The sequence below is a fragment of the Alexandromys fortis genome, unplaced genomic scaffold (genome assembly GCF_014885135.2).
Source record: "Alexandromys fortis isolate MF-2015 unplaced genomic scaffold, M_Fortis_MF-2015_v1.1 scaffold_1, whole genome shotgun sequence".
Lineage (NCBI taxonomy): Eukaryota > Metazoa > Chordata > Mammalia > Rodentia > Cricetidae > Alexandromys > Alexandromys fortis.
This window is the reverse complement of record NW_026067927.1, coordinates 38,676,269-38,702,833: the sequence shown is the minus strand read 5'-3', so window position 1 is coordinate 38,702,833 and position 26,565 is coordinate 38,676,269. Positions and strand designations below refer to the sequence as shown.

General features: G+C 42.2%; 1 protein-coding gene across 11 annotated transcripts in view; it reads left to right on the top strand.

Moving 5' to 3' along the window:
- Positions 1-26,565, top strand: part of Agtpbp1 (ATP/GTP binding carboxypeptidase 1) — a 109,244-nt gene that overhangs the window by 12,859 nt on the left and 69,820 nt on the right. For 4 of the 11 annotated variants that reach the window (XM_050144107.1, XM_050144108.1, XM_050144109.1 and 1 more), the window contains exons 2-8: positions 4,992-5,056; positions 11,449-11,573; positions 14,804-14,871; positions 15,962-16,025; positions 16,751-16,897; positions 19,356-19,487; positions 21,671-21,764. In XM_050144107.1, coding sequence (XP_050000064.1) covers positions 5,025-5,056; positions 11,449-11,573; positions 14,804-14,871; positions 15,962-16,025; positions 16,751-16,897; positions 19,356-19,487; positions 21,671-21,764 — 662 coding nt within the window. In that variant the 5' untranslated portion in view covers positions 4,992-5,024. Of the gene's footprint in view, positions 1-4,991; positions 5,057-10,503; positions 10,636-10,692; positions 10,714-11,405; positions 11,574-14,803; positions 14,872-15,961; positions 16,026-16,750; positions 16,898-19,355; positions 19,488-21,670; positions 21,765-26,565 lie in introns of those variants that run through there. The other 7 variants (XM_050144104.1, XM_050144103.1, XM_050144105.1 and 4 more) reach the window with 5 other exon arrangements.

Genomic DNA, 26,565 nt, shown 5'->3' with positions numbered 1-26,565 from the left:
GCCACACTCCTAGCCAAATGAGTGCAGTTCTGCTGTGTACTCCCCCCAACCGATTTCTAGTAAAATATTGCTGTTTTTATTTACTGCGAGGACCACCATTGCTTGGTGCATGAAACATTTTTAAAAGTTTTTAGAAAACAAAAAGAACAATTTCTGATCTTTCAAAGTAATCTCTTTAGATCCCAGATTGAAACAGATTAGACAAGAAACTGAGGCCTCTGTTCCAGACAGTACTTTGTCTGTGGAGTCAGTCAGTCTTTGCCTGACTTTTGGTCTAAACCTTTCACAAGTTACACATGTACATACAGTATGCCTATACATGAGAACATGTATATATACGTGTATGTATACCATATATACATAAGTAAAAAATAACCCAAAGCTTACTTTGATATTTCATCTCACTCCAGAAAAGAGATGCAAAGAAGCTCTCTGCCAAGCCTGAAGTCCTGAGTTTGATCCTCAGAACCCAGAGAGTGGCCCGGAAGTCATATTCGCCACCCACATGCATGCTGTGGCATGCACACCCCCTGTTTGTTTGTTTGGTTTTGGTTTTTTAAAGACAGGATTTATTTCCCTTTGTGTCCTGGCTGCTCTAGAACTTGCTCTGTGGACTAGGCTAGCCTCAGACTCAGAGGTCCTCCTGCCTCTGCCTCCAAAGTACTGGGATTAAAGGTGTACCACCACCACCTGGCATGGTCCCCACCCCCTTTTTATTTTTTAAAAAGATAATGTGTTTTTTTGTTTGTTTGTTTTTGTTTTTTGAGACAGGGTTTCTCTGTAGCTTTGGAGCCTGTCCTGGAACTAGCTCTTGTAGACCAGACTGTCCTCAAACTCACAGAGATCCACCTGCCTCTGTCTCCCGAGTGTGGGATTAGAGGTGTGCGCCACCATTGCCCAGCAGTGTTTTTATTTTTATGTGTGTGAGTATTTTGCCTGTGTGTCCGTCTGTGTATCATGTATGTGCAGGAGCATGCAGGAGTCTCTGGGAGTCAGAGGGCATCAGATCCCTAGAACTGGTGTTAAAGGTAATTGTTAGGCTCCATCCGGGCCTCTTAACTGCTGAGCCAACTCTCCAGCTCCAGGTAAATAATTTTTTTTTTTAAAGAAAATAGACATGGAATGCTGGTGCGGATGCGGGAAGAGGTATCTTATCCACTGCTGGCTCTAGTGTGAACTAGTGCTCCCCATTAGGGGAGTTATTAAAATGGGCCTGTTACATGACCAAGATGTACTTCTCCTGGGAGTGCACCAGAGGACTCTGATCTTCCCACAGAGACCTGCATGCATGTCCTTGCTCACTACTCCATTATCCACAGTTGCAGGGAACCGGAACCGGCCTAGAGGACCTTCAGCAGACGAGCGGATAATAAATGTGTATATCTATAAGTAAATTTTACTCAGCTGTAAAAAAGGAAAATGAAATTTGAAGGAAAATGAATGGATCTAGAAAGTATTTAGACATTTAAAAATTTATTTATGTGCATGAGTATTTTGCTTGCATATATGTACGTGTACCACATGTGTGTTTGGCACTTGTGGAGGTCAGAGGAGGGCTTGGATCCCCTGTCACTGGAATTATAGATAGTTCTAAGCCGTCATATGGATACTGAGAACTGAACTCAATTCCTCTGCAAGAGCAAATTCTCTTAACCACTGAGCCATCTCTCTAGCCCTCATTCTGGAATGCATCGTTTACTCTTTTTCATATGGGAATCCTAGCTTATTCTGCTGCTTGTCTGTGTAGGTGTCAGTGGAGTAAGTGTGGGCCTAGGCTGTGAGATTGGAAAGGAGATGACAGTGTGGGGCTGTCGAGGAGGCAAGGAGGCAGTAGGCCTCATATGAAGGGGGACAGGATGCTGTGGATGGGGTGAAGGGTACAAAGGGGTGTATGCATAGGGAGAGGGAGAAGAGGAGATGGAGCAGAGTCAGCAAAAACAAATTCTGTTTGAAAATGCCAGGATGAAACCTAATACTGTGTGTGCTAATTTAAAAGTTTAAAAATAAAAACAAATTGTTATTCCATTTGGGCTTCTGTAACAAACTTCCCTAAATGGGGTAGCTTTTAACCAGCATATAGTTTTGCTCATGGTTTGGAAGCTGGAAGTTCACAAGGCATTGGAAGTTTCTATAGATGGTGAATGAACAAGCCAGTTTATTTTTTTAAATACACACACACACACACACACACACACACACACACGCACACTTTAGCAAGGATACTAAGTACCATACTTGAGGGACTTTACCCCCATGACCTCATTTTGTCACAGAAGACTGTTTCCTCATTGCTGTCACCTTGGTGGTTTTACCACCATTCAGATCATAACAACATGTGGTTTGTTTGCTGTGTGTGTGTTGGGGTGGGGTGTGTAAGTTGGACCTCACTATGTAGCTCAGATTTGTCTTGAGCTCAGGATTCCTTCTACATCAGCTTCCCAGTGCTGGTATTACAAGTGTCAACCAGCACGCATGACTTCGTCTTCATTTACTTTGGAATTATTCTGTATTAGAAGACAGTAAGTGTTGTAGAGACAGACATGCGCAAGGGTCTAGAGGAGGTTGGGGGAGATGCGCTGTACTGGGAAAATGGATTTGAGCAGTCATGAGCTGTGTGCTGGAAGAGCAGTTTGAACAAGGGTGAGACTGACCCTGGTGTGCGGGAGGACAGCCAGGGAGGAAATAGCTGGGGTATTCCCTTAGGGACTTGGGTGTCATTGAAATGGAAAGTACTGTAGGCTGGGTTTCTGCCTGTGGTTGCCAGTTCCCCTCCAGAGTTAACAGTGCCGCTGAGGGTGTCATGTTTGGAATAAACTGTAGGTTCTGGAATTTAGAAAGTAGTGATTAGGGCATGGGATGATCAGATTTTGGGTGTGTGTGCTTTAAACATCTATTTATTTATAGCTGCTAACGTGTTTCCTATAATATACACAGGTCAGAAGACAGTGAAGTCAAATCTCTCTACCATGAGAACCCTGGAGAGTAGGCTCAAGTTTCAGGCATGGTGGCAGGCGACATCTCACATGCCCTCTGTAGAATCACCTCAGGTTCCTATGAATTCTACATGGGGAAAAGGACATGGAAAGGAAGAGAGGGTGAAGCCAAGTTTGAGGACAAGAGTAGGGTAGTTCACAGCTGGCACAGGGGAGAAGGGAGGCTGGCGCATTGTTGTCTGTCATCTTAATGTCAGGGGCGATGTTTGGTTCTGAAGCTAGGCGAAATGACTAAGTCTAGGGTTGGAAGAGGGTGGCAACACACAAGTCCTGTGCTTCCAACACAGGCTAGGCAGAAAACCAGAGTGTGGCAGTGCTCCTGGGAGGGCCTTGTCCTGTGCGAGGAGGCTGTGAGCTGACTGGTAGTAAGTTGGTGTGTTTAGTCACATGGAGTTGCTGAGAAACCTGTTTTGGAGAGAGTGGAAGAGGACGTGTGGACGGAGTGTGTTGGTGAGTGTGGAAGAGGAAGTGAGGACGGAGTGTGTTGGAGAGAGTGGAAGAGGAAGTGTGGATGGTGTGTTGGAAGGTGTGGAAGAGGAAGCGTGGACGGAGTGTGTTGGAAGGTGTGGAAGAGGAAGTGTGGACGGAGTGTGTTGGTGAGTGTGGAAGAGGAAATGTGGACGGAGTGTTGGAAGGTGTGGAAGAGGAAGCGTGGACGGAGTGTGTGCTGACTGTCTAGATGGCAGTGCTCTGGGGCAGAGGCCTTGGGCAGGAGTGGGAGTGCAGACAATAGCATGGAAGTTGTTTTTCTGAGACAGAAATGTCACGATCTTATGGGGGTGAAGAGAAAGGGGCAGGTAGGGCACACCTCAGTCGTGTCCCTAGAGTCAGTGCTTAGTGTATATTCTGGGATTGCAGGCTCACCTGGCTAACCTGCCTTGTACACTGTAGGCCAGTTTCTGCAACCATGCCCTCCAGTTCTGGGTGGTTTCTCTTTGAGGCTGGGTCTGAAAAGACTTGTATTTGTATCTTTTGAATGAAACCTTAAAATCTTTCTTTTTGTACATTTTCTTCGAAGTATAGCATTATTAAATATGTATAGATGTGATTAACTTCTTAGATTCATAGCCGTTGTTTTCTAGTGAATCAACAAAATTGTGTCTCATTAAGCATTGATATATAAAATTAAAAGATATCTAGGATATTTTTGTGACTTGTTTTAAAGTACATCTGAAAATTATAAAAACTGCAAGTCAAAATGGAAGGTTGTTTAAATTACATAGTGCGGACTAAAGATGAGAACATGGCTAAGGTGGTGGTGTCAGGGAAGTTTAAACAACTCATTATTAGAAATGTTTCCGTATAGAAATCGTCGCATATTAACAGTTTGGTGACTGCACTGATCATGGGATGCTGTGACTGGCCTGAGTATTGAAGATGCGTGCACACTGTCTCAGAAGTAGAAATACATGACTGTATGAGCTACTTTTCAGCTGAAGCAATAAATTGCTGTGATCAAAAACAGCTTCATGAAGGAAGTTTATGTTGGCTTACAGTTCCGGAGGGTTCCAGAGGACCAGAGTCTTTAACCGTGGTGGCAAAGGCATGCAGGCCTGGGGTGGGGGCAGTTTGAAGAGGAGGAAAGGTAGAAGGACCAAGGAACAGGAAGTAGGACAAGGTAATAACAATCCCCCTCCCCTACAGAATCCCTGCAGCAAGGCTGCACCTCCTAAAGGATCCACAGCCTCCTCAAGCAGCGCTACAACTGGGGGCCAGTGTTCAGCATGTGTGAGCCTGTGGGGGACACTTTCATTACATTACCACATAAACGTTACATTTGCTTTCTGCATTTCTGTAGCTCTAGAATTTTGATGACGTTTTCCTTGCTGCTTTTAGGAATCTTAGTAGTTCTGTATGGCAGCTGCAGTGATGGCCTCCATAGGCTGACTTCCTTGTGTTCCAGTGTTCCAATCTCCCAGTTATATGGCCTTTATAACCCTAATGCCCAGGAAACAGAATTGTGTTAGGCGCCTGATAGTATTAACATTTTTCTTTCAGGTTATCTGCAATGCTGGAACGAAGTAACTCAAGATGAGCAAGCTAAAAGTGGGAGGAGAGAAAAGGTACTGCAGCCTTAATATGTGTGGATATTGGTAGTGTGTGGTGTGCAGACAATGTGCAGTACGGTGATTGGGACTGATTAAATATGCGTGTTGTGTATATCTCACTGATGCTCTCAGGTAAAGGCTAAGCCTGGCTCACCTCCAGCATGTCTAATGAACTAAGAGTGGTTTACATTTTAGAATAGTTTAAAGTATAGTACATTTTGACATGTGAAATAATAAGAAACTCAGAGACTCAGTGCACATTGTTGACATTTTATTGGTACACAGCCTATCTGTTAATTTGTTGTAGCTACATGGCCCATAACCCTAAAATAGATGCTTCCTGGCCCTTTACAGGAAAGTTTAAATATCCTGAGTTTAAGTCAGACAGACCTTACTGATTAGATTGGCTATACAGCCTTGAAGCAGATTAACTCTGCTATGTCCGTTTTCTCTGTAAAATTATCTTGATGTTAATGTTCTGTGGTGTCAATTGCTAAGTAATAACTCGCTGAGAAAATAAATGATGTCTTATTAACACTGATGATAATCAAGGCTTACTCTGAGGGCAGTACTGTAGCTCATGTGTTCCTGTGTATGGTTTTGCTTTTGTAGATACTATGTTATGAAATGGAAAATGTACAACTTACTAGATAATATTTATTTCTTAGATAGTTCGGTTTTCTGGTTATTTAACATAATCATACCATAATAAATTGCATTATTTCATTAACTATAGTATCTACAGGAAGTTAGGATCTTTTTTTTAAATATTAAAACGCACCTCTCTCCCTCCTGTCTTCCTTTCCCCCATCTTCCCTCCCTTCATGTGCAAATGCATAAATGTGGGGGGCATGGATGCCATATTGTGCTTGTGGAAACCAGAGAACATCTTTTGGGAATCAGTCTGGAGACTGAACTCAGGTCACTAGGCTGTGTGACAAGTGCCCTTACCTGCTGAGCCATCTCTCTGGCCCTAAGCCTTACTTTTCTGAGCAGGTCAGAGAACCATCCTGTTTTCCTACTAGTTAGTTCAGTTGTCTGATTTATAGGGCACTGCTGTACACAGCTTGTGAAGCTCAGACTCCTCTTGTCAGTTTGCTTTCTAAGATGAATTGTACTATATATTTATTGTTTCTGTTTTAGGCTAGTCAGCTCCTATATATTTTTACTGTATTAAAACAGTTTATAATTTCTATTAATATTATTGCAGTAGTTCTTGCATTTCTTTGGTCACAACACATGGCAGACAACTCACAGAGAAAATATTTGTGTTAGCTCATAATTTGAGAGCATGAAGTCCATGTCACTGTCCCCTTGACCTTGGGAAGACTATCGTGGTGGTTTGAGCATATAGAGGAGTAGTGAAGCAGATAATACACCCGCGAAAACTTACCCAGAAACTTCTTCCAGCTGTTCCCTATTTCCTGATTCCAGAATTTTCTAAAGCAGCAGCACCCCTAGAGACCAACCATCTAGATTGTAAGCTATGGAAGTGTTACCTGTTCAAACCATGGCACTTTGCATACTGCTCCGTGAGTGACCACTGAGTGCAGTAAGGTGGACTCAGGGCCAACAGCTGTACTTGTGGAACTGCGGTCAATGAACCTGGAAATACACTTGGTGTCTGCACTGAGCATATGCAGATCTTTTCTTGTCATTGTTCCTAACCGTAGCCTTATGATTTACACCGTATTAGATATTGTAAGGGATCTAGAGATGACCCGGAGTGTGTATGGCTTACATAAGGAAGTCAATTTGGATTTCTGTGAGGTTGTAGAAGTTTCTAAGACTATCTATACAAATAATGAAATTGAGAATTCAAAAATGTATCTGCCAAAGATCTGAATCAGGGAAAGAACAGTCTCAGAAGTTGTTTTGAATTATTTTTTATTTGAATTATATCAAAACCACATCAGTTTCCACAGGAAATTGTGTTTTTTATATTTTCCCGTATCTCCAGATGCGTGGTGGATGCTTTTTTTTCTATTTTATGATTTATTTCATGGTCATGATGTGAATCTCCTTAGCACTTGGGACTAGTGTGTACATAGTACTGTGTGCATGTCTCCTTAGCACTTGGGACTAGCGTGTACATAGTACTGTGTGCATGTTTGTGTGTGGTGAGTGTAGGCATGCATATACCACAGTGCCCAGGCTAGAGGACACACTTTAGTGCTGGCACGTTTTTCTTGTTTGAGGCAGGTTTATTTCTCCTATAAAATTGTTCAAAGAATTCTGTTTTAATTTCTATAAAAGCTAGGGAGGTTTCCTGTTCTTTTTGATAATTTGTGTACTCTCTCTCCCTCTTTCTTCTTGAACAGTTTGGCTGGAAGTTTATTTTTATTGTTTTTTTTTTTTTTTTCCAAAAAAACAACCTTCTGGTTTCAATGATTTTGGGGAACTTTGTGTCTTTTGTGTTACTGTTTTCTGCTTTGCTAACTCAGAGTAGTTTTTAAAAATTATTTATTTTTCTTTTATGTGCTCTGGTGCTTATGTGCACATATGTCTGTGTGAGGGTGTCAGATCCCCTGGAACTGGAGTTACAGACAGTCATGAGCTGCCATGTGGATGCTGGGAATTGAACCTGGTCCCCTGGAAGAACAGCCAGTGCTTTTAACCACTGAGCCTTCTCTCTCCAGCCCCATTTAGAGTAGTTTGCCTTCTTCCTCAAGTTAAAAAATATATGTTGTAAGCTAAGTGACTTGAGATGGTTCCCCTCCCTCCCTCCCCTCCCTCCCCTCCCCTCCCTCCCTCCCACCCTCCCTTTCTTTTTTTTGAAACAGGGTTTCTCTGTGTAGCCATGACTGTCTTGGAACTCCCTCTGTAGACCAGGTTGACCTCTGAACTCAACAGAGATCCACTGCCTCCCAAGTGCTGGAATTAAAGTCATGTGCTACCACTGTCTGACAATATATTTCTTTTCTGATTGGGTGACATTGAGAGGCTGAGGCAACAGGCTGGATGGATTGCCACCATAGGGTGTGCAGTGGGCTGAGAGCAGGGCATTGCAACAAGGCAGATGGGACAGCTTTCCAGGAATCCGGCTGTTGCGGGTGCTTGCCTTGTGTGGAACGTGGAGGGCTCTGCTGCTTGGTGCTGCCTCTAGCCCTGAGGGCTAGGTGATCGAGGAAGTGCTGTTGGTGGCAGGCTTCAGAGAGCCTGATGGAGGCCAAGAGCACATACCAAATGATCAGAAGGTCTCCTCTTGTTTGCTCATCAGCTGCAGGTGATTAGGAAGCAGTTTGATTAGATACATCAATCCCTGAAGTTTCCAGACTCTTCCTGGCTCTGGCCTGACAGCAGGTGGGGGGTGGGGCAGGTAGAGTCTGGGTGTGGGGAGGAAATGGAAATTGAAATTGCAGAATGTCTTGAGTGTGGGGAGGAAAGCATTAGACACTTGCCTTTGAAAATAGGGAGCACAATTCTCGCAAAGGAGCTAATGTTAAGCCTGGTTGACCTATGGATAGAGAGAGATAAGTGGTAGGGTAGTGTGTAGACTGTGTAGATCATTCTTCCAGGCTTGCATTTGTTTAAGAGTGACACAATGGAGAGGAGAGCATCTGTTTATAATCTGACTGTCTGCGTTTTGTGTCTGTTGAAGGTTTTACATTATTTTGTGCCGTTTTACTGCTCTGGTACTTGATACAGTTATATATAAGTACTAGGCTGATGAGATGGGTCAGGAGGTAAAGGCAGTTGGCACCAAGGTTTGACACCCTAAGTTTGAACCCGGGGACCCACACAGTAAAAGCATAGAACCAATTTCTTCAAGTTCCCCTCTAGCCTTCACAGTTAATAAATATCTCCTCAACAAATTTAAAATGTACACATAAACAACAGACATTGAACTTAGAGAAGAGTACGGTGTAACTGATGAAGCATTGTGTGAGATGAGCTATGGCTGAGCTGGTGGAGGAGAGGCCCCGAATGCAGTGGAGCATAGGTTCACATGTGCCACTGCCATGTGCAAGGGTTGTGCAAGGGCAGCAGAGTGACTGCTTTTCCTGGTGTATCGCTTCTGTCAGTCTGCATTTTCTCTAGTTCTTAACATCATATAGCCAGTAGAAATGGGAGCAGATATAGATAAATTGCTGTCTCATGTGTGCTTACCTCTCATTTGGCTAGGACTTAGATACATGGTCATATGTCGTGTGGCAGTCACAGGACTAATCATAGATATTTGAGTTCTCTTCCTTTGGGCACTGGCCCAATTTCATTGCTGTCACTGTGATGAGATATTCTTACAGAAAACAATGTAGAGGAAGCGTTCATCTTAGCTTAGAGTTCAGCGTTACCATCCATGGTGTCAGGGGAGTCACAGCAGTGGAGCTCTGTGGTGTCATCATTTGACAGACCCCACATGCATGGCCACAGGCCAGCCCGATCTAGACAGTTTTGTATTACAGCTCTTCCTGGGCAGCTATAGGTTGTGGTAAGTGGACATTTAAAACTAACCATCATGACACATTCAGATATATTTTCTTTAAAACCCACTAATGGGTGTGTGACTTGTTGAGGAAGTAGTGAAAAGAAGCGAAAGACATTTCTGATCTCCAGAAGGCAGATGAGGGGTTTAAAAGGCACCATGTGTGAGGAAAGGGAGAGAAGAGATGGGGACAGCTGGCTTGAGATCCTGGCTAGTGTGTGTGTTGGCGGATGTGATCCAGTAAAGGAAGTTAGATGGCATCGTTATCATCATCGTTGTTAGCACCACCATCCCCTCCTCCTCCTTATCCACCTCGTCCTCCTCTCTTTCTGTTTCTGAGACAGAGTCATTTGTGTAGCCCTGGCAGATCGTCGCTTAGGGTTTCTGTTGCTGTGATAGATACTGTGAGGAAGGCAGCTTACAGAAGAGGGTTTTTTTTTTTGAGCTTATAATTTCATAGGGCCTATGATGGCAGAGTGTAGGTAGTAGGTTCAGGTAGTCAGACCAGCAGCTGAGCGCTCATATTTTGAACCACAACCAGAAGGCCAAGAGCACACTATGAATGGTACAAGTCTTTTGAAACCTCAAAGCCTGCCCACAGTGTCACACATCCTCCAATAGGGCCACAGTCCCTAATCTTTCCCAAAGAGTTCCACCTGCGGGAACAAAGTGTTCAAACATTTGGGCCTGTGGGGACGTTCTCATTCACAGATGGTCAGTCAGTTCAGACACAATCCAACACACGAGCCAAAGGGAGTGTGACAATTAGTGTTGTTACTGTGTGTGTGTAACATGTGTGGGAGTGCACACGCGTTATAGTGTGTGAGAAGGTCAATGAACCACTGTGGAGTTAGTTCTCCAAAAAGAGGTTTTAGGAAAGAGAATATATTGCTTTTCTGCCCAAAACCCAAGCCAAGTCAAAGAACTGGAAAGCCCAAGCTGTCTGAGAACTTGCTGGCTCTGAGTGGCGAGTAGCCCTGTGCTGGCTCCGGTGTCCATGCTCAACTCTGACTGCTGTTCTTCTTGCTGGCTGTAGTAGCTATTGCAGCCACTTGGCCATCTCTGTCCCAGCAGGCATGTTCTTGTCTTGGAGCTTTGGTGGCTGTGACCCTGTCTGCTGCAGTCTATGTGGCTCACGTCTTACTGTTGGGTGTGGCTTTCCAGCGAGGTGAGCATAGAGACTGTCCCACCTCGCACACGTGAATCCTCCACCCTCCCTCCAGATCACTTCCCACCACCTGAAAAGGTGTGTAATTCGTGCATACACTTATTTGACTTGTGTGTGAGAGGTAGATTTTTTATTTTATTTTATTTTATTTCTTTTAAGATGATGTCTTAGCCGGGCAATGGTGGCACACGCCTTTAATCCCAGCACTAGGGAAGCAGAGGCAGGCGGATCTCTGTGAGTTCGAGACCAGCCTGGTCTACAGAGCTAGTTCCAGGACAGGCTCCAAAACCACAGAGAAACCCTGTCTCGAAAAACCAAAAAAAAAAAAAAAAAAAAAAAAAAAAAAAAAAAAAAAAAAAAAAAAAAAAAAAAAAAAAAAAAAAAAAAAAAGATGATGTCTTACTCTGTACCCAGTGTGGCCTGGAACTTGAGGTAGCTCTTTTGCCTCAGCCTTCCAAGTTGTGGGTTTACAGATAACAGTTCTGTAAAAAGCATGGAGTAGGGAATGGAGTAGGGAATGGAGTAGGGCAGGAGAACAGGGTTTCAGTTTTGAAAAGAGCAGAGGAAGTACAAAGCCTTGGAAAGTAGAAAACTTGGCAGGTGCGATAGGAGATTCCTGGATAGGTGACCGCGTGTTTGTTGTTTGTGATTTTCTGAAAGAGTGTCTTTTCCAGTCAGAAGGTAGCAGTGGTACAGAGGCAGTGAGGGGCTGTGGCATGGAGTGGTTGATGTTTAAACAGTGGCCTCTCTGAGAAACATTCTCTTTGCAGCTGGCACAGAACCCACACTAATGGAGAGCCGTGTTCTTTGTAGCCTTACCAATAGTTCTCGGGTTGTCGGGCTCTTGGCTCAGCTGGAGAAGATCAATACGGACCCCACAGAGTCGGATAATGTCAGATATGTAACATCCAAGATTCTGCATCTGGCCCAAAGTCAAGGTAAGCTGGAATCCCTTCTTGTTTTTGGAATACTTTTTCAATTCTTTAAAAATAGATACTAAGAATGTTCTGATTTTTGATATGAAGAATATTCCAGTTTTTGAGAACTGATGGTTTTCTGTAAAAAAATGGCCTTTCTCAGCCTGACTTAAGGAAGTAGGAAACTGAATGACTTTGGAGGAAAGTGATTTTCAGTGCACCTTTTTAGATTTGATCCCTGATATCACAGATGCCTGAGAAACAGATTATGGAGAAAATATGTATTTTGACTCTGCTTCAGAGGCACAGTTCATAGCTGCACTGCTTTCAGGAGACCGCACGCTGCGATGGAAGAGTGTGGGGAGCTAAGTTGTTCCCTTCACAACAGTCAGTGAGCAGAGAGCCTGTGTGTGTGTACATTCCTCATTTTATCTGAGGGTCTGAAACCCCAGTGTGTCGGGTGGTGCTGCCGGCACTCTCCACGTAGAAGTCCCGGCATCTCAGTCCAGAGCAGTCTTCACTCAGCACTGAAACATATTTTGTGCCCAATGTCCAAGGAAGATCCTAGTTTTACAATTCCATCTGGCACGACATCACTGGCCCTGGTAAAAGCGCATCCACAACAGTTTCCTGCTAGGTCTCAACAGTGTGGTCCTCTCCAGTCTAAGCCTGAAGGCTCTCTGGAGACTCTAGCTGTGAGCCCCCAGGACTCCCTTCATCCACTACACAGTTTCTTCCAGTCCTAGTAAACTGTTCAGTTCTGTTGCTTCATGCCTGACATGTGGTGCATGTGCTAGCATGATGTGAGTCTTACATGCTGGGATCACCCTGTCCCTGCAGTGTTCCCAGCTGTAGCCCAGCTGGCTTCTTCCCTGTGGGGCTTTGCTTTTTGCTTGCAAATTTACTCAGCAGGTGTCCTTGTTCTTGGGATCTTTATCATGCAGGTAATAAGAACACTTATTGAAAAGGCTAACAGATTGGAGCACAGGAATGGATTTTGTTGTAAGGAGGTCAAGAAACTATGATGTTTATTTTTTTATTTTATTTTTTTAATTTTCATATCTTTTGGGGTTTTTGAGATAGGGTTTCTCTATGTAACTACCCTGACTGTCCTGGAACTCACTTTGTAGACCATGCTGGCCTCGACTTCACAGAGATCTGTATGCCTTTTTCTCCTAATAGATGGGATTAAAGGCCTATGCCACTACTACTTGGCAAAACTATGGTGTTTAAAGGATTTTCCACATGAATGTCAAAGTCATGGGAAAACCTGGAGTAGAGTGGAAAACTGCTAGTTTAACAGTTTGTTTTCATTTTAGTGTCTAGAATCATAGGATGATGGTTCAGGCTGATGAAGAGTTAGGACAGCATTGGACTGTGCTCACAGGCAGTGGTTCCCACTGTTTGCAGCTACAGTGCAGTGGCTCTGGTGACGCAGAGCTCTGCGTCTTCTGAGGATGTCTCTAACGTTAGTGTGAACAGTGGCTTGGCTGTAGGGAGGCACCCGCCTTCTTTCTATACCAAGATGACTCTTTGAAACTGTATTTTCTTTTTTTTTTCCCCCTTTGAGGCAGGGTTTCTCTGTGTAACAGACCTAGCTGTCCTGGGACTAGCTCTTGTAGACCAGACTGACCTCAAACTCACAGAGATCCACCTGTCTCTGCTTCCCGACTGCTGGGATTAAAGGCATGTGCCACCACTGCCTGGCTTTGTTTTCTTATAAAAATCTAATAATTTTTTTTTGTGGGGACAGAGGGGAATCCCACATCAGGGACAGCTGGGCTGAGGAGTGGACTATATACTTAAAAAAAAAGAATTTCAGTTTATGAGCACAGTATGCCTGTAGGTGAGTTTCCATGGTGTTTAGCACTAGCAGAATGTAGCATGAGCAGATATGAGGGGTGTTATGTCTTCATGCCATTTGTGGAGATGCATGGTTTGAAAGGCAGAAGGTTTAAGTTGTGACAGTCACTTGGACTGGCCTGAGATGATGGCGGTCACTGGTGAAGACAGCTAGCCATGCAGCTGAACTCCTGTGTCCTGGTGTAGCACACGATACCTGCCACGAGCAGGGTCACACTGCAGCCTTTGCTCCTGTGTGAGAGCACTGCCCTGGGCAAGCGTAGACCGCAGTAGGAAGCAGAACTTAATTCTAGGGGGAGGTCCTCAGAGTAGAACTTAAATTAAGTTGTGAGAAATCAACACACAGAAGGCAGTAAAGGGAGAAATGAATGTAAGAGACTTGAAATACTTACGGAAAGCTGTACTGTTAGTCTTTTCCATTCCTACAGTTGGCATTTTCCTCTCATGTAGCCCTCTGCTCCTAAACTGCCTTGATTATCTCCATATGAAACACAGAATTTAGCCTTCCTGCCTTTGAAGCTTATTTGTAGAATATATACTACATTGATATTGGATCCTTTGTCTTTCACTTTTTATACTTCAGAATATTGAGATTAATGTCGTGGTCCCCTGCATTAACAGTTCTGACATCAATGTCCAAGTCTGAAAAAGGAGAAAAGGGCTCCAAACCTCTGAGTGCAATGACTGTGTTCTGAGAGGTCTGCAGACTTGGTAGAGGCGGGAGCTCCGGGTCTGTCTCGTTCCTTCTCTTCTCAACTTCCCTGTTCCCCAAGCAGAGACAATGTAGGTGAAATACATGGAATAGGAATAGTTGGTTCTTTCTTGTTAGGAATTTTATCTCTTTGTGAATCAAAGAATAGTAAAGAAGATGCAGGGACTTCTGAATAAAACAGAAGTATTTGCAGAGTTCCCACCCAGTGGTAAGGACAGGCATTTGAGTGAGAGCATCTGCAGCTTCTCCCATACAGTCTTTCCTTTGGTGGTTCATTTATGTGATTCAGAATTTTGATGTAAGTATTAAATACAATGGAAATGTTTGAAAATGGCCTGAGCTCATTTTGATGAGCTGTTTTTTAATTATTCTCATAATGATAAAAAAGTCTTCCATAATTTCCACCTTTTACAACTCACTGCCAGTTCTAATTTTAAGATTTTGGAAGGGTTGGCGGGGACTTTTCCTGGACTGTGATATTTAAGAAGAGAAAGTCTTGTTAACTGAAAATGGAATCCATCCACAGAATAGAATTAAAAGCTTTAGAGGGGTGAGCATCCACGAGTCAGCTTAAAGTGTTTACAGTGTCAGTGTTAGCTATATCTAACAAAATGTTACGGCTTTCTGTTTTTGTATTTTTGGTTCACATTTAAAGAAATCATTTTTTACCTTTCAGAAAAAACAAGGAGGGAAATGACAACCAAAGGTTCTACGGGCATGGAAATTCTGTTGTCAACATTGGAGGTACGCACCACAGCCTTAGTGGTAGAACTGTCACAGGTTTGTTGAAGTCTCACACACACACACACACACACACACACACACACACACACACACGAGTGCACTAATAGGTATTATGTAAACATATATTTCTAAATGATTATACTAACTTAAAATTTAGTCTTAGGTATTTTTAAACACTTTGTTACTATTCTGTCTGTGACAGAGGGCACACCTGCCATAACACATGTGGGCCAGAGGACATTTTGTGGAGTCGGTTCTCCTCCCACCTTGATGTGGGCTCTGAGGATCAGAGTCACTGCAGAGCTGTCCGAATGGCCCTGATTTTAGTTATTGTTTTAATTATCTGTCCGCGTCTGTGTGCATGTGCATGTGAGTGCAGGTGCCCATGAAGGCTCGAGGTGTCGGACCCCCAGGATGCCTAGGTGCTTGTGAGCTGCTTAACTGATGACGGTTCAATTCCAAGGACCCACATGGTAGGAGCAGAGACTCTGTGTCAGCAATTGTCCCAGGAACTCCATGCCTACCTCCATATACATAAATAAGTAAATGTAAGAAAAATGATGAAGATATTGAAGTTTTAATATGAATATAGTAGAGGTCAATATAATTGTGCCTAGAGAAATTAGAAAAACCAGCTGGGCGGTGGTGGCGCACGCCTTTAATCCCAGCACTCGGGAGGCAGAGGCAGGCGGATCTCTGTGAGTTCGAGGCCAGCCTGGTCTACAAGAGCTAGTGCCAGGACAGGCTCCAAAGCTACAGAGAAACTCTGTCTCGAAAAACTAATAAAAAAAAAAAAAAAAAAGGAAAAGGGTCTGGAGAGATGGCTCAGAGGTTAAGAGCATTGACTGCTCTTCCAAAGGTCCTGAGTTCAATTCCCAGCAACCACATGGTGGCTCACAACCATCTGTGATGAGGTCTGGTGCCCTCTTCTGGCCTGCAAGCATACACACAGACAGAATATTGTATCCATAATAAATAAATAAATATTAAAAAAAAGAAATTATTAAAACCATTTGTTAGACATAGCAGGTTAAAATATTTGAAACAAAAAATCAGTGTTTTAATAAAGCAAATCAACTGTTTGTTTCAGAACACGAAAGATCTTCAAACTATACTTAATATCTTAAGCATTCTTGTGGAGCTGGTATCTTCTGGTGAGTTTTGATTTACTTTGGTTTGATTTGTGTTTGTCTTATGTACTTAAAAGTTCTTGAGATTAGAGTTGTGGAAATGAAATGTCCTGTCCTTGTTGTTGCTTCTTGTGTGGGGAATATGTATATGCTAGCAGAAGGCACTTTCTTACTCTCCCTCCACCGTATTCCTTCAAGCATGGTCTGACCCTGGAGCTGTTAGCCAGCAGATCCCATGGACCTTACTCTCCATGTCCACAGCGCTGTGAGACTGTGTGCAGCTTATTACATGGGTAGCTGAGATGGCCTTAGGATTGGTTGCACAGCAAGCTCTTATCCGCTGGGCCATCTCTCCTGTGCAATGCTTTATTTTTGACATCTTCAGATACTCCTCAAATTCTCCTTGCCTACTTACAGCACCTTGACCCTAGAATTTTAGTGTCGTTTGTGTTTGTTTTTGTATACTATATTTTAGATAAATAAGTGAAATGAAATAAAATAGGAGCAAGGGATGGAGGCACATTCCTGTCTTCCCAGCCTTTGCAAGGCTGGTGCAGGAGGATCACAGATTTTAAGGCTAGTTTGGGCTGTACAATGAGATCCTGTAACCAAAACACAAAATATGATTTAGATAGTATTTAGTTGTAGAAATGAATGCGTGGATTGAAACATTTCTTGAATACTAACTTATTGTGATGCTCACAGTGAGAGGATATGCTGTTTGCAATATTTTTGAAAAATTTTTTTAGGTGGTGGCCGAAGAGCAAGTTTCTTAGTTGCCAAAGGTGGTTCACAGATACTGTTACAACTGCTAATGAATGCCAGCAAAGACTCCCCTCCCCACGAGGAGTTGATGGTACAGACTCATTGCGTCCTCGCAAAGATCGGACCCAAAGGTGAGAGCTCTGTTTATTTTTTTTTTTTTAATTTTGTTTTGTTTTCTTTTTTGAGACAGGGTTTCTCTGGGTAACTCTGGTTGTCCTAGAACAAGCTCTTGTAGACCAGGCTGGCCTCGAACTCACAGAGATCCGCCTGCCTTTGCCTCCCTAGTGTGGGATTAAAGGTGTTTGCCACCACCACCCAGCCAATCTTTGTCTTAAACTGCTTAAATTTTGAAATGTAAAGCACTACTTTATCTTGGGTTTAACAGTGGAATGTTTTACAGTTAACCAGCAGGAACTGAGGAGCCAGGGTTTTGAATGTGGCATACAAGGGGGAGAATGCCAGTATTAGTGTCTTAGTGCTTGAGGGTGCGCCCATATGCATATATATGAGTGTGCATACGTATAGACGTTTATACACATATACATGTAGAGAGTGAATGCTATGTGTGTTCTGGTGAAGTTAGGGGTGTGGGTACAGTGTATGGAAGTGAGCATGCTGCTGGACAGTATTTTCACTGATAGTCACATTTGTACTGTGTGCAGGTCAGTGTTCTGGAAACTTCCTATTTACAAAGACCAAGCAGACATGAAAAACTGTGAGGGTTCGAGCCGCAGAGAGGCACGTAAAATACTAAAAGCACAGCGAATAAGGAGAGGCAGGCCCAGGAGAAGGAGAGACTGCTTATTCAGGCGAACAGAACTTGTTATGCTCTTTGGGTGGAACCCAAAAGTGTAGAGTGTCTGTATGTTGTCTTAACATTGAAAAGTGTTGATGTGAACATGCTACACATACATGTTGCCATGTAGCATGCAGGCGTTTAGCTTGTATTGTTAACAGACGTGTTTTAAAGAATGCAACTGTGGCCGGGCGGTGGTGGCGCACGCCTTTAATCCCAGCACTCGGGAGGCAGAGGCAGGAGGATCTCTGTGAGTTTGAGACCAGCCTGGTCTACAAGAGCTAGTTCCAGGACAGGCTCCAAAACCACAGAGAAACCCTGTCTTGAAAAACCAAAAAAAAAAAAAAAAAAAAAAAGAATGCAACAGTGTGGTGACCTTGAGACTAAATGTAGTACAAATCTGTCTTGGCCCTTATTTTTCTTTAAGGTCTATACTTGAGATTCATGAATTCCCTTTTTGATACTTTTGTAGAAAATGAAAATGAAATAAAGTTTTATTTATTGGTAAATATGATAGTCCATTCTTCCTCTGCTAATTATAACCAAATTATCTTTTACTTTTTGTGAAATGAAGATATCAGTGTGTCTGTTTCTTCCATTTTAATTCATAAGTCATCTTTATTTTATTCTGCATCTTAAATTTATACTTTCCACATTAGCATTTGTACAACTTTTCTGTTCTTATGCCATTCGTTCAGGTTGTACAGTAATTTTTGAGTGATTCTTTTTTTTTTTTTCATGTGACATAGAGGTTACTTTACCATAGGAATATTCATTCTTTCTGCCTTGAAATCTGTGTTGTTAGTGACTGACTTCTCTTGGTCTCCATAGACACAGTGATGCTAACAGGTGGAAATGTCCATTATCCTGAATTGCACACACTAAATATATGTGTACTAAGATTATCGGCTTGTATGCTACAAATATGTATAATTATCATCTTAGTCAGAAATTAAAAATAAAATATTTAAGGAGATGGAAGTGTTAGTAGCCACGACTTGGTTGTTACCTGCCACAGCATGTTCTGAATTATCAGAATAGTTCCTCTGTTTGCTCACACATTTTAAAAGATTTATTTATTTTTATCATTTTAGTGTGTGTGTGAGGCCAGAGTTATCAGATCTCCCCACTGGGATGATATGTAGTTGTAAGGTGCTTGCTGTGGTTTTGGGTGCTGAACTTGGGTCTCCTGGAAGAGTAGTAAGCACTTCTAACTGTTGAGCCATCTCTCCAGCTTCCCCTTAAAAATTTGTTTGATATATTTGCCACGTTAATTTTTTATTTTAAGATATTCATGTTTTTATTAGTGTGTATATTATTTTTATAGTTATGAAAATAATGTTTATATTAAATAATACTGGTAATTGATATTTAAATTATTTACTCCTCTTCCTGCCTGTTTTTGCGGGAGGTGTATTGAATTAGCTTACTGGGTAGTAGACCAGCTATGCTTGCCTTGCATGGGATCATCTATGTTGGACTAACTACTCTAGCCCCTCCCCGTCTTATTTTTCTGCCTTATTGGTATAGGATGTGCTTCAGAAGGGTAAGGTGTATTAGAAATTATACAAAATGATTATCAGTTTGATTATTTCATATCAACTTTACATTGGACATGAATGTATAGTACAGATTTAATATGTCACTGCAGTTTTGGCAGTTCTAGTGGTTACATCAAGGGTCTGGCAATTCTAGGCAAGCCCTCTACCATTGAGTTATATCCTTTGTCTTCATTATTTTCCAACTTAGTTTTCTTCAAAAGTTTTATGTGAATAAATTTTTTTTTAAAACAGATAAAAAGTTTGGAGTGAAGGCTCGAGTGAATGGGGCACTGAATGTCACCCTGAATTTGGTCAAGCAGCACTTTCAGAACTATCGCTTGGCTTTCCCTTGTCTTCAGCTCTTGCGCGTGTATTCTACCAACTGTAAGTACTTATGGGTGGCTGTGATCTACTCAGGGCTGTGAGCTTACACAAATGAAGTTTAAAAACCATCTAAAGTCTATAAATCTCTCCAATTTGTGGAAAGTAAACTTTAATGTGGCTCATAAGTCAACAACAGTGATTTGGAGTGAGAAGGTGAGATTTCTTACATGTTCCTTCATTTGAAAAGGACTGGGCTGAGAGGAGAGCCCGTGGCAAACCTCCAGCGGAAGAGTGTGGAGTGTTGGCCACTGGGAAGTGCTTCTGTCTGCGTAGGAGACAAATGTAGAGTCTCCTGGGAAGCAGGGTCTCTGGAAGGGTGGCCTGGGGCATTTATTTAAAATACAAGTGACAGGATACAAGCCATTGTCCTACAGCAGAGGTGAGAGGGAGCTTGCTGGCCAGTCTGTTTAAATGAATCACTGAACTCCAGATACAATGAGAGACTCATCTCAAAAAATGTAGAATAGGAAAAGCCACTTGACATTGACCTCTGGCCTCCATATGTACACTCATACACACACACACACATTAGAAATAAATTCTAGACCGTTTGAATATCATGAAGAAATATTGATGCAGTGTAAGGTATATATGTGTATACACATGTGCATGTATATGCTGAGTGCTTAGTTGAAGGTGTGCTCAGAAAAGCAACGAACACTTATATGACTAAGGACATAGGGAAAGAATTTGTTATTTAATCAACAAAGAACAGACATAAACAGTAAAAGTGAGGAATGAATTAGGAGAAAAAAAAAGAAAAAGTAATTTAGATCCCAGCACTTGGGAGGCAGAGGCAGGTAAATCTCTGAGTTTAAGGCCAACTTAGTCTACATAACAAGTTCTAGAACAGCCAGGTCTCACAGAGGAATCAAGCCCTGTGTCGAAAACCAAAACCAACAAGACAAAAGAAAAACCATATTGATTAGAAAAGAGAAAAATTGATTGAAAAATTAAAAACTTAATTTGAAATAAAAGTGAAACAATTTTAAATACAGCAGCCAATTGAGGAAAGAAGATGCTGAAGGTGTGACTGTGGAAGGCTGGCACAGGCGGAGAGCAGGGGCTCGGGTCCCAGGGGATAGAAGAGCTGCAGTTTTGGGTGGCATTTTATTGAATAAAGCACTAGAAGGCTAACAAATGGTTTCTGTGTAATTTTTTTGTGTGTGTGCTTGTTTTTGAGACAGGTTCTCCCTGTGTAGTCTTGTCTGTCTTAGAACTCACGATGTAGAGCAGTCTGGTTTCAAACTCAGAGAGATCCACCTGCTGCTGTTTCTTGAGTGCTGGGATTAAAGGCAGACAACTACCACACACAGTGTATGTGTAATTTCTTTAACATTTGTTCAGAATTTAAAATACGGAGCAGTTTTCTTACTGCCCATTCTCTGTAGAATACTAAGTCTTCAGTTTTGCATATTCAGAGCTTGCTTTAGTGATGGCCCTGGTTGCATCACACTAGGTTGGACTCTGCAGAGCACCTCCACTCTGCCCAGGCTGTTTGAATGCATATCTAGTGTGTTGCTGGGTGTCAGTTGCTGTAGCTGAAGGCCCTCGTCTGTCTTTTCTCATTTTCCCATTTGCAGGTGTTGTCACATGTAGCCATTGATAATCTGTGATTTTCATTCTGACATTGTCCATGGTGTACCTACTTATTTGTTGAGTGTTTCAGAAACTTCTACCTTCTAAACTCCACCTTGTTCCTTTTAGAGCTAACTCATGTTCACATTGAGTGGACTTAGGCATCATTTTTCCCAGAAGTCCCCGTCTCACTCTGAAGTGGGGATGCCCAGGGAGGATAAACAGCCTACACCACTTACTGCACCTAGACAATGGCGCAGTCGTGGCTTATAGTCCCTGCTGCTCTCGCTGTGCTCAGTTTCTCAGAGCAGAGCCGGCGCTCGTCTCTTACCCCCACATTCACCTTCCTGGTTCGTCTCATAACTCTTTTTGGAGTGCTAGTTGCTTCCAGCTTCCCATACAAGCAAAGCAAAATACCTACCAATCCCCCAACCCTACAGCAAACCTTCAGCATGTACTGGGTAGCCCTTTGATCAACACCCAACCCTACAGCAGACCTTCAGCGTGTATTGGTAGCTCACATTCACACTGACTAAATACTTTGGAATGCTTTTGGATTCATCACTAAGACCTATACTATTTTGTGTCTTTCTCTTGTTTCTCAGCTGTGAACGCAGTATCTTTAGGTAAAAATGGAGTTGTGGAGCTGATGTTTAAAATCATTGGACCTTTCAGTAAGAAGAACTCGGGTCTTATGAAGTGAGTAAATGTTTTGGCATGAGTAGAAATATGTCCTTAGTCATTGCCATTGCCTGGGCAGTTGAAGTTAGTTGTAGTTAAGAGTCTCTAGTTCTTAAGTAGTGACTTTTTATAATGATGAAGATGTTCTTAATTAAAAGCTTAATCTTTAAACTAGAAACTTTCAGTTTACTAACACTAGTATTTTAGTCATGTCGACTTTGAATGGTTCTAGATCCTGTGAGAAGATAGGCCATTTACAGAGTATCATTCACTGAGGCCTTTGTTGAGTGCCTACTGTAGTCCTCACCAACTGGCTAATCTTCTAAAGACTGCTATCCTCCTTCTCAAGACTACCTGATATGTCTTGAAATTATAATTTTTTTCAAATCATGTTGTCATTTTTATCTTTTCTTCTATTGGGACATGTATGGGTATATGAGTATATGTTAGATGCTATATTGTGCACATGTGTTTCCATTAGTTTATAGGTCCTCTAACCTCAGAGATGAAGCACTCTGTTTTGGGGTTATGTTTAGTTGTATTGAGGGGTTTCAGTGTGTCATTATTGTCCTGTCGTTTATGCCCCTGTCACAGTGCTGTTTGCATGTTTTATTGGGGACTGTCATATGGTGTGGTTATTTCTCCCAGTAAATTAGTAGACTACTTGAGCAAACACCTCTGTTAAATAAGGATGGAAAAATAGCATCACTGCTACAGTGATATCAAGAGGATAATAATGCCTTACTAGAAAATAATCTCCATGTTCTTGGATGTTGTAGAGTCACAATTTTTTAAAAAATATTTATTTATTTATTATGTATACAATATTCTGTGCATATGCCTACAGGCCAGAAGAGGGCACCAGACCCCATTACAGATGGTTGTGAGCCACCATGTGGTTGCTGGGAATTGAACTCAGGACCTCTGGAATAGCAGGCAATGCTCTTAACCGCTGAGCCATCTCTCCAGCCCATAGAGTCACAATTTTACATGGATTTATTTAGATGAGAAATAAACAAGTCATAGACATTGTTCCCAGAAACTTTTTTGTCTATTTTTTTTTAAACTACCTTTTCTCATTTTTCATACCAATCCCAGTTCCCTCTCCCTCCCCTCCACCTGTTCCCTCCACTCCCCTACCCCACTCCTCAGAGAAGGTAAGGCTTCCTGTGGTTTGTTAAGAAAGTCTAGCACATTGCTTTGAGGCAAGACCTAGGCCCTTCCCACTATATCTAGGCGGAGCAAGGTATCCCTCCAAAGAGAATGGGTTCCAAAAATCCAGAACAAGAAGTAGGGATAAATCCTGGTCTCACTGCTAGTGGCCCAGAGTATGCCTGAGCCATATAACTATCACCCATATCCAGAGAGCCTAGTTTGGTCCTATGCTGGTTCCTTTGCTGTCAGGCTGGAGTTGGTGAGTTTCCATTAGCTCAGGTAGGCTGGTTCAGTGGGTGTCTCCATCATGGTATTGACCTCTTTGATCATATTCTCACTCCTCCCACTCTTCAACTGGACTTTGGGAGCTCAACCCAGTGCTCCCCTGTGGATCTCTGGCTCTGCTTTCATCAGTTGCTGGATGAAGGTTTTATGGTGACATTTAAGATAGTCATCAATCTGATTACAGGGCAGGGCCAGTTCAGGCACCCTGTCCGTTATTACCCCAGAATTTTAAGGGAGTTGCAACTTCCCAGAGAAGTAGAGTAGTCCATGAACTCCCACTCTCAGCGGGGCCTGCATCCTACCATTGTTATTTTACTCTTTTTGCAGTCCATGTGTTACATCTGCCAGCACGTTTGATTACTGTTAGGTGCGAACTTCTTATGTTGCCACAAGTTCATTTCTGTGCCCAACAATATTATAGTGGTTCTTAATTTCATTTTTTGTTCTGACTGCTGAAGAAATGACTTCTTAATACTTAGCTTATTAGTATTAGCATTCAAATAAGTTTTATTTGTTGGTTGTATCTCATAATAATATCTATTATTGTTGTTATTTGTTATTTTTTTTTTTTTTTTGAGACAGGAGTTCTCTGTGTAGCCCTGACTGTCCTGGAACTTGCTTGGTTGACCAGGCTGGCTTTGAACACAGAGATCCTTTTATGTCTATCTCTCAAACACTTGGGTTAAAGGTGCCTGCCGCCATCGCCCAGCCCTCATACTTCTTTAAAAACAACAAAGAGCCCATTGTTCTGTTGTGTTTATTGAAGGGTCTCTGTGAGGTATAAACATGTCACCTCTGGATTAGGTGACTGGCGTACAGGTATGTCCTTTATGTGTACTTGCAGCTTGCTTGCGTTTACTTTTTAAGATGAAATGTTTCCCAGGTGATGTTGGTGGTGGGTACTGCAGCACCATGTATGTCGCTGTGCTGACATGTCTGCTCGTCAGAAGACTCCCTCTACCTGCTGAGTCTTGAGTCAGTGTTCACTCTTCCCTCTGCCGGAATCTGTATTTGAGTGGGGCTTATAAAATAATGACTGTGGTGCAAGAGAGAGCTCACCACTTCCTGTTCTTCAAGAAGATTGGAGTTTGGTTCCCACCACCCATGTCAGGTGGAGAATGCCATCTCCAGAGGCCCTGATACCTCTTCTGGCTTCTGTGCACATCTGCACACATATAGCCTATACTCACATAGATACACATGTATAAAACAACTAAAAATATAGTGACCATTGGGGTTGGAGAAGTAGATCAGCTTGAGGTTAAGAGTGTGACTTGCTCTGGAAGAGGTCCTGAGTTCTGTTCCCAGCACCCATGTTGGCCAGCTCAATATCTTCTGTAACTCCAGCTCCAGAGAATCCAGGACCCTCTTTTAGCCTCTGTAGGCACTGTACTAAACTGCCCATATGACCCCACACACATAATTAAAAATGATAAAAATAAATATTTAAAAACATGTCTTTTTAAAGTTTTAGCTTTGAAATGTTTATAAAGACGAACATGTTAACCTGAAATATTTGACTGAACTCTATTCTTTAAATATTTTATTTTATATTTTTAATTATGCATACATGTGCGTGCATGTGGGTACCTTTGGAGGACAGAGCTGTCAGATTTTCCACATGGAGCTGGAGTTATGGTAGTTGTAAGCCACCTGATGTGGTTGCTGGGAACCACACTCTGGTGCCCTGTAATACCAGTATGTACTGCTGCTCCATCTCTCCAACCTCCAAATTTGATTTTTTAACAAAGAGGGTGTAGAGTATTTGGATCTTTTTTTTTTCTTAATAAAGGTCAAAATAAATGAATGTGGTGGTAGACACCTGTCCCAGCATGTGGGAGACTTAAGGCAGGAATATGTTAGTTGGAAGCTAGCCTAGGACATTGGGAGAGCCTTTAAGGAAATAAATAAATAAACATTTCAAAATATTTGGGAAGATTACTTGTACATATAATTATTAGTTTAGTGTTTGTAGCCCATATGTTTACTTATTTAAACATCATGTACAGTCTTAACATAACTGATAAAATGTAACAAAATAAAGTATTTGTATCATGGCTAGAGAGCCCACTTGGCATAGTGAAGGTAGTGCAGTGGGCTGTGCAGGCAGGGCCTGGAGGTGATGTCACCCGACTACTCACTGGCTGCCTAGTCCAGAGTAAGTTACTTAACCCATCATTCTTGTCTTTTCCAGGTATAAAGATACTTAGTGTTGGTGTCTTCATTATAAATTGTAGGGATTTAATGGGATGAATCCTAGGAATACACATGTGTCTATACATACAATATTTTGTTTAGTTTAGCAGTGTGGAAACTTGGATGTGGATAAGCTCTAGATGATACTAAAGTGTATGATGTATACACACAGTGCTCTTTTATATTTTTAATATTTATTTATTTATTTATTATGTATACAATATTCTGTCTGTGTGTATGCCTGCAGGCCAGAAGAGGGCACCAGACCCCATTACAGATGGTTGTGAGCCACCATGTGGTTGCTGGGAATTGAACTCAGGACCTTTGGAAGAGCAGGCAGTGCTCTCAACCTCTGAGCCACCTCTCCAGCCCCCAGTGCTCTTTTTTTTTTTAAAAGTGGTTCTGGGGATTGAACTAGTGGCTTTGTATATACTAGGCAAGTGCTGTACTTGTGAGCTGTATTCCAAGACTTATTTTTATTTACATGTCATTTTTCTTTTAATATGTAAAGAAGTTCATTATTTATCTTTAGTGTACTTTAGTGTAAAATCCACGACCTTCCTATGTAATTCCTACATTATCTGTTGTATCCATGCTACCATATTTAATATAAAATGTTCATAGGAGAAACAGAACATTTCAAAATTATATTTGAATTGATTTTTAGACCACCGGTGCTAGAGGGACCTGCCCAGCTAGTCCTGGGTTCAGAATAAAGCACCATAAATAAACCAATGACAAATGTTGTTGTAATGGAATACATGGGATATTTTCAGATGTTTCCATTGTAGGGCAATAGGCCAAAAACTTCTGAGAAAGGAATGTAGTTCCTTTTTCCTATTGGTATTTAAATTAGTATGTGAGTGTATCTGTGTGTACATGTGTTGCCATGGCATGCTGTGGTCTTCAGAAGACAACGCTGGGCAGTTGGTCCTTGCCTCCCACCTTGGAGCATAGCCTTTCTTGTTGCTCTTGCTGCTGCAATGGACTCTTGGCTAGCTTGCCAGCTGCCTCTTACCTGCGCTCCAGTCTTCACCTCCCATCAGGCTGTGGGGGAGCTGAGGTTACAGATGCACAGCACTGAGAGTCTGTGTGTCTTCCAGGACTCAGGCTCGAGGCCTTAGCCTTATACTGCTTGTGCTTAGATGACTAAGACCTCTACCTAGCACTCAGCTTGTATTTT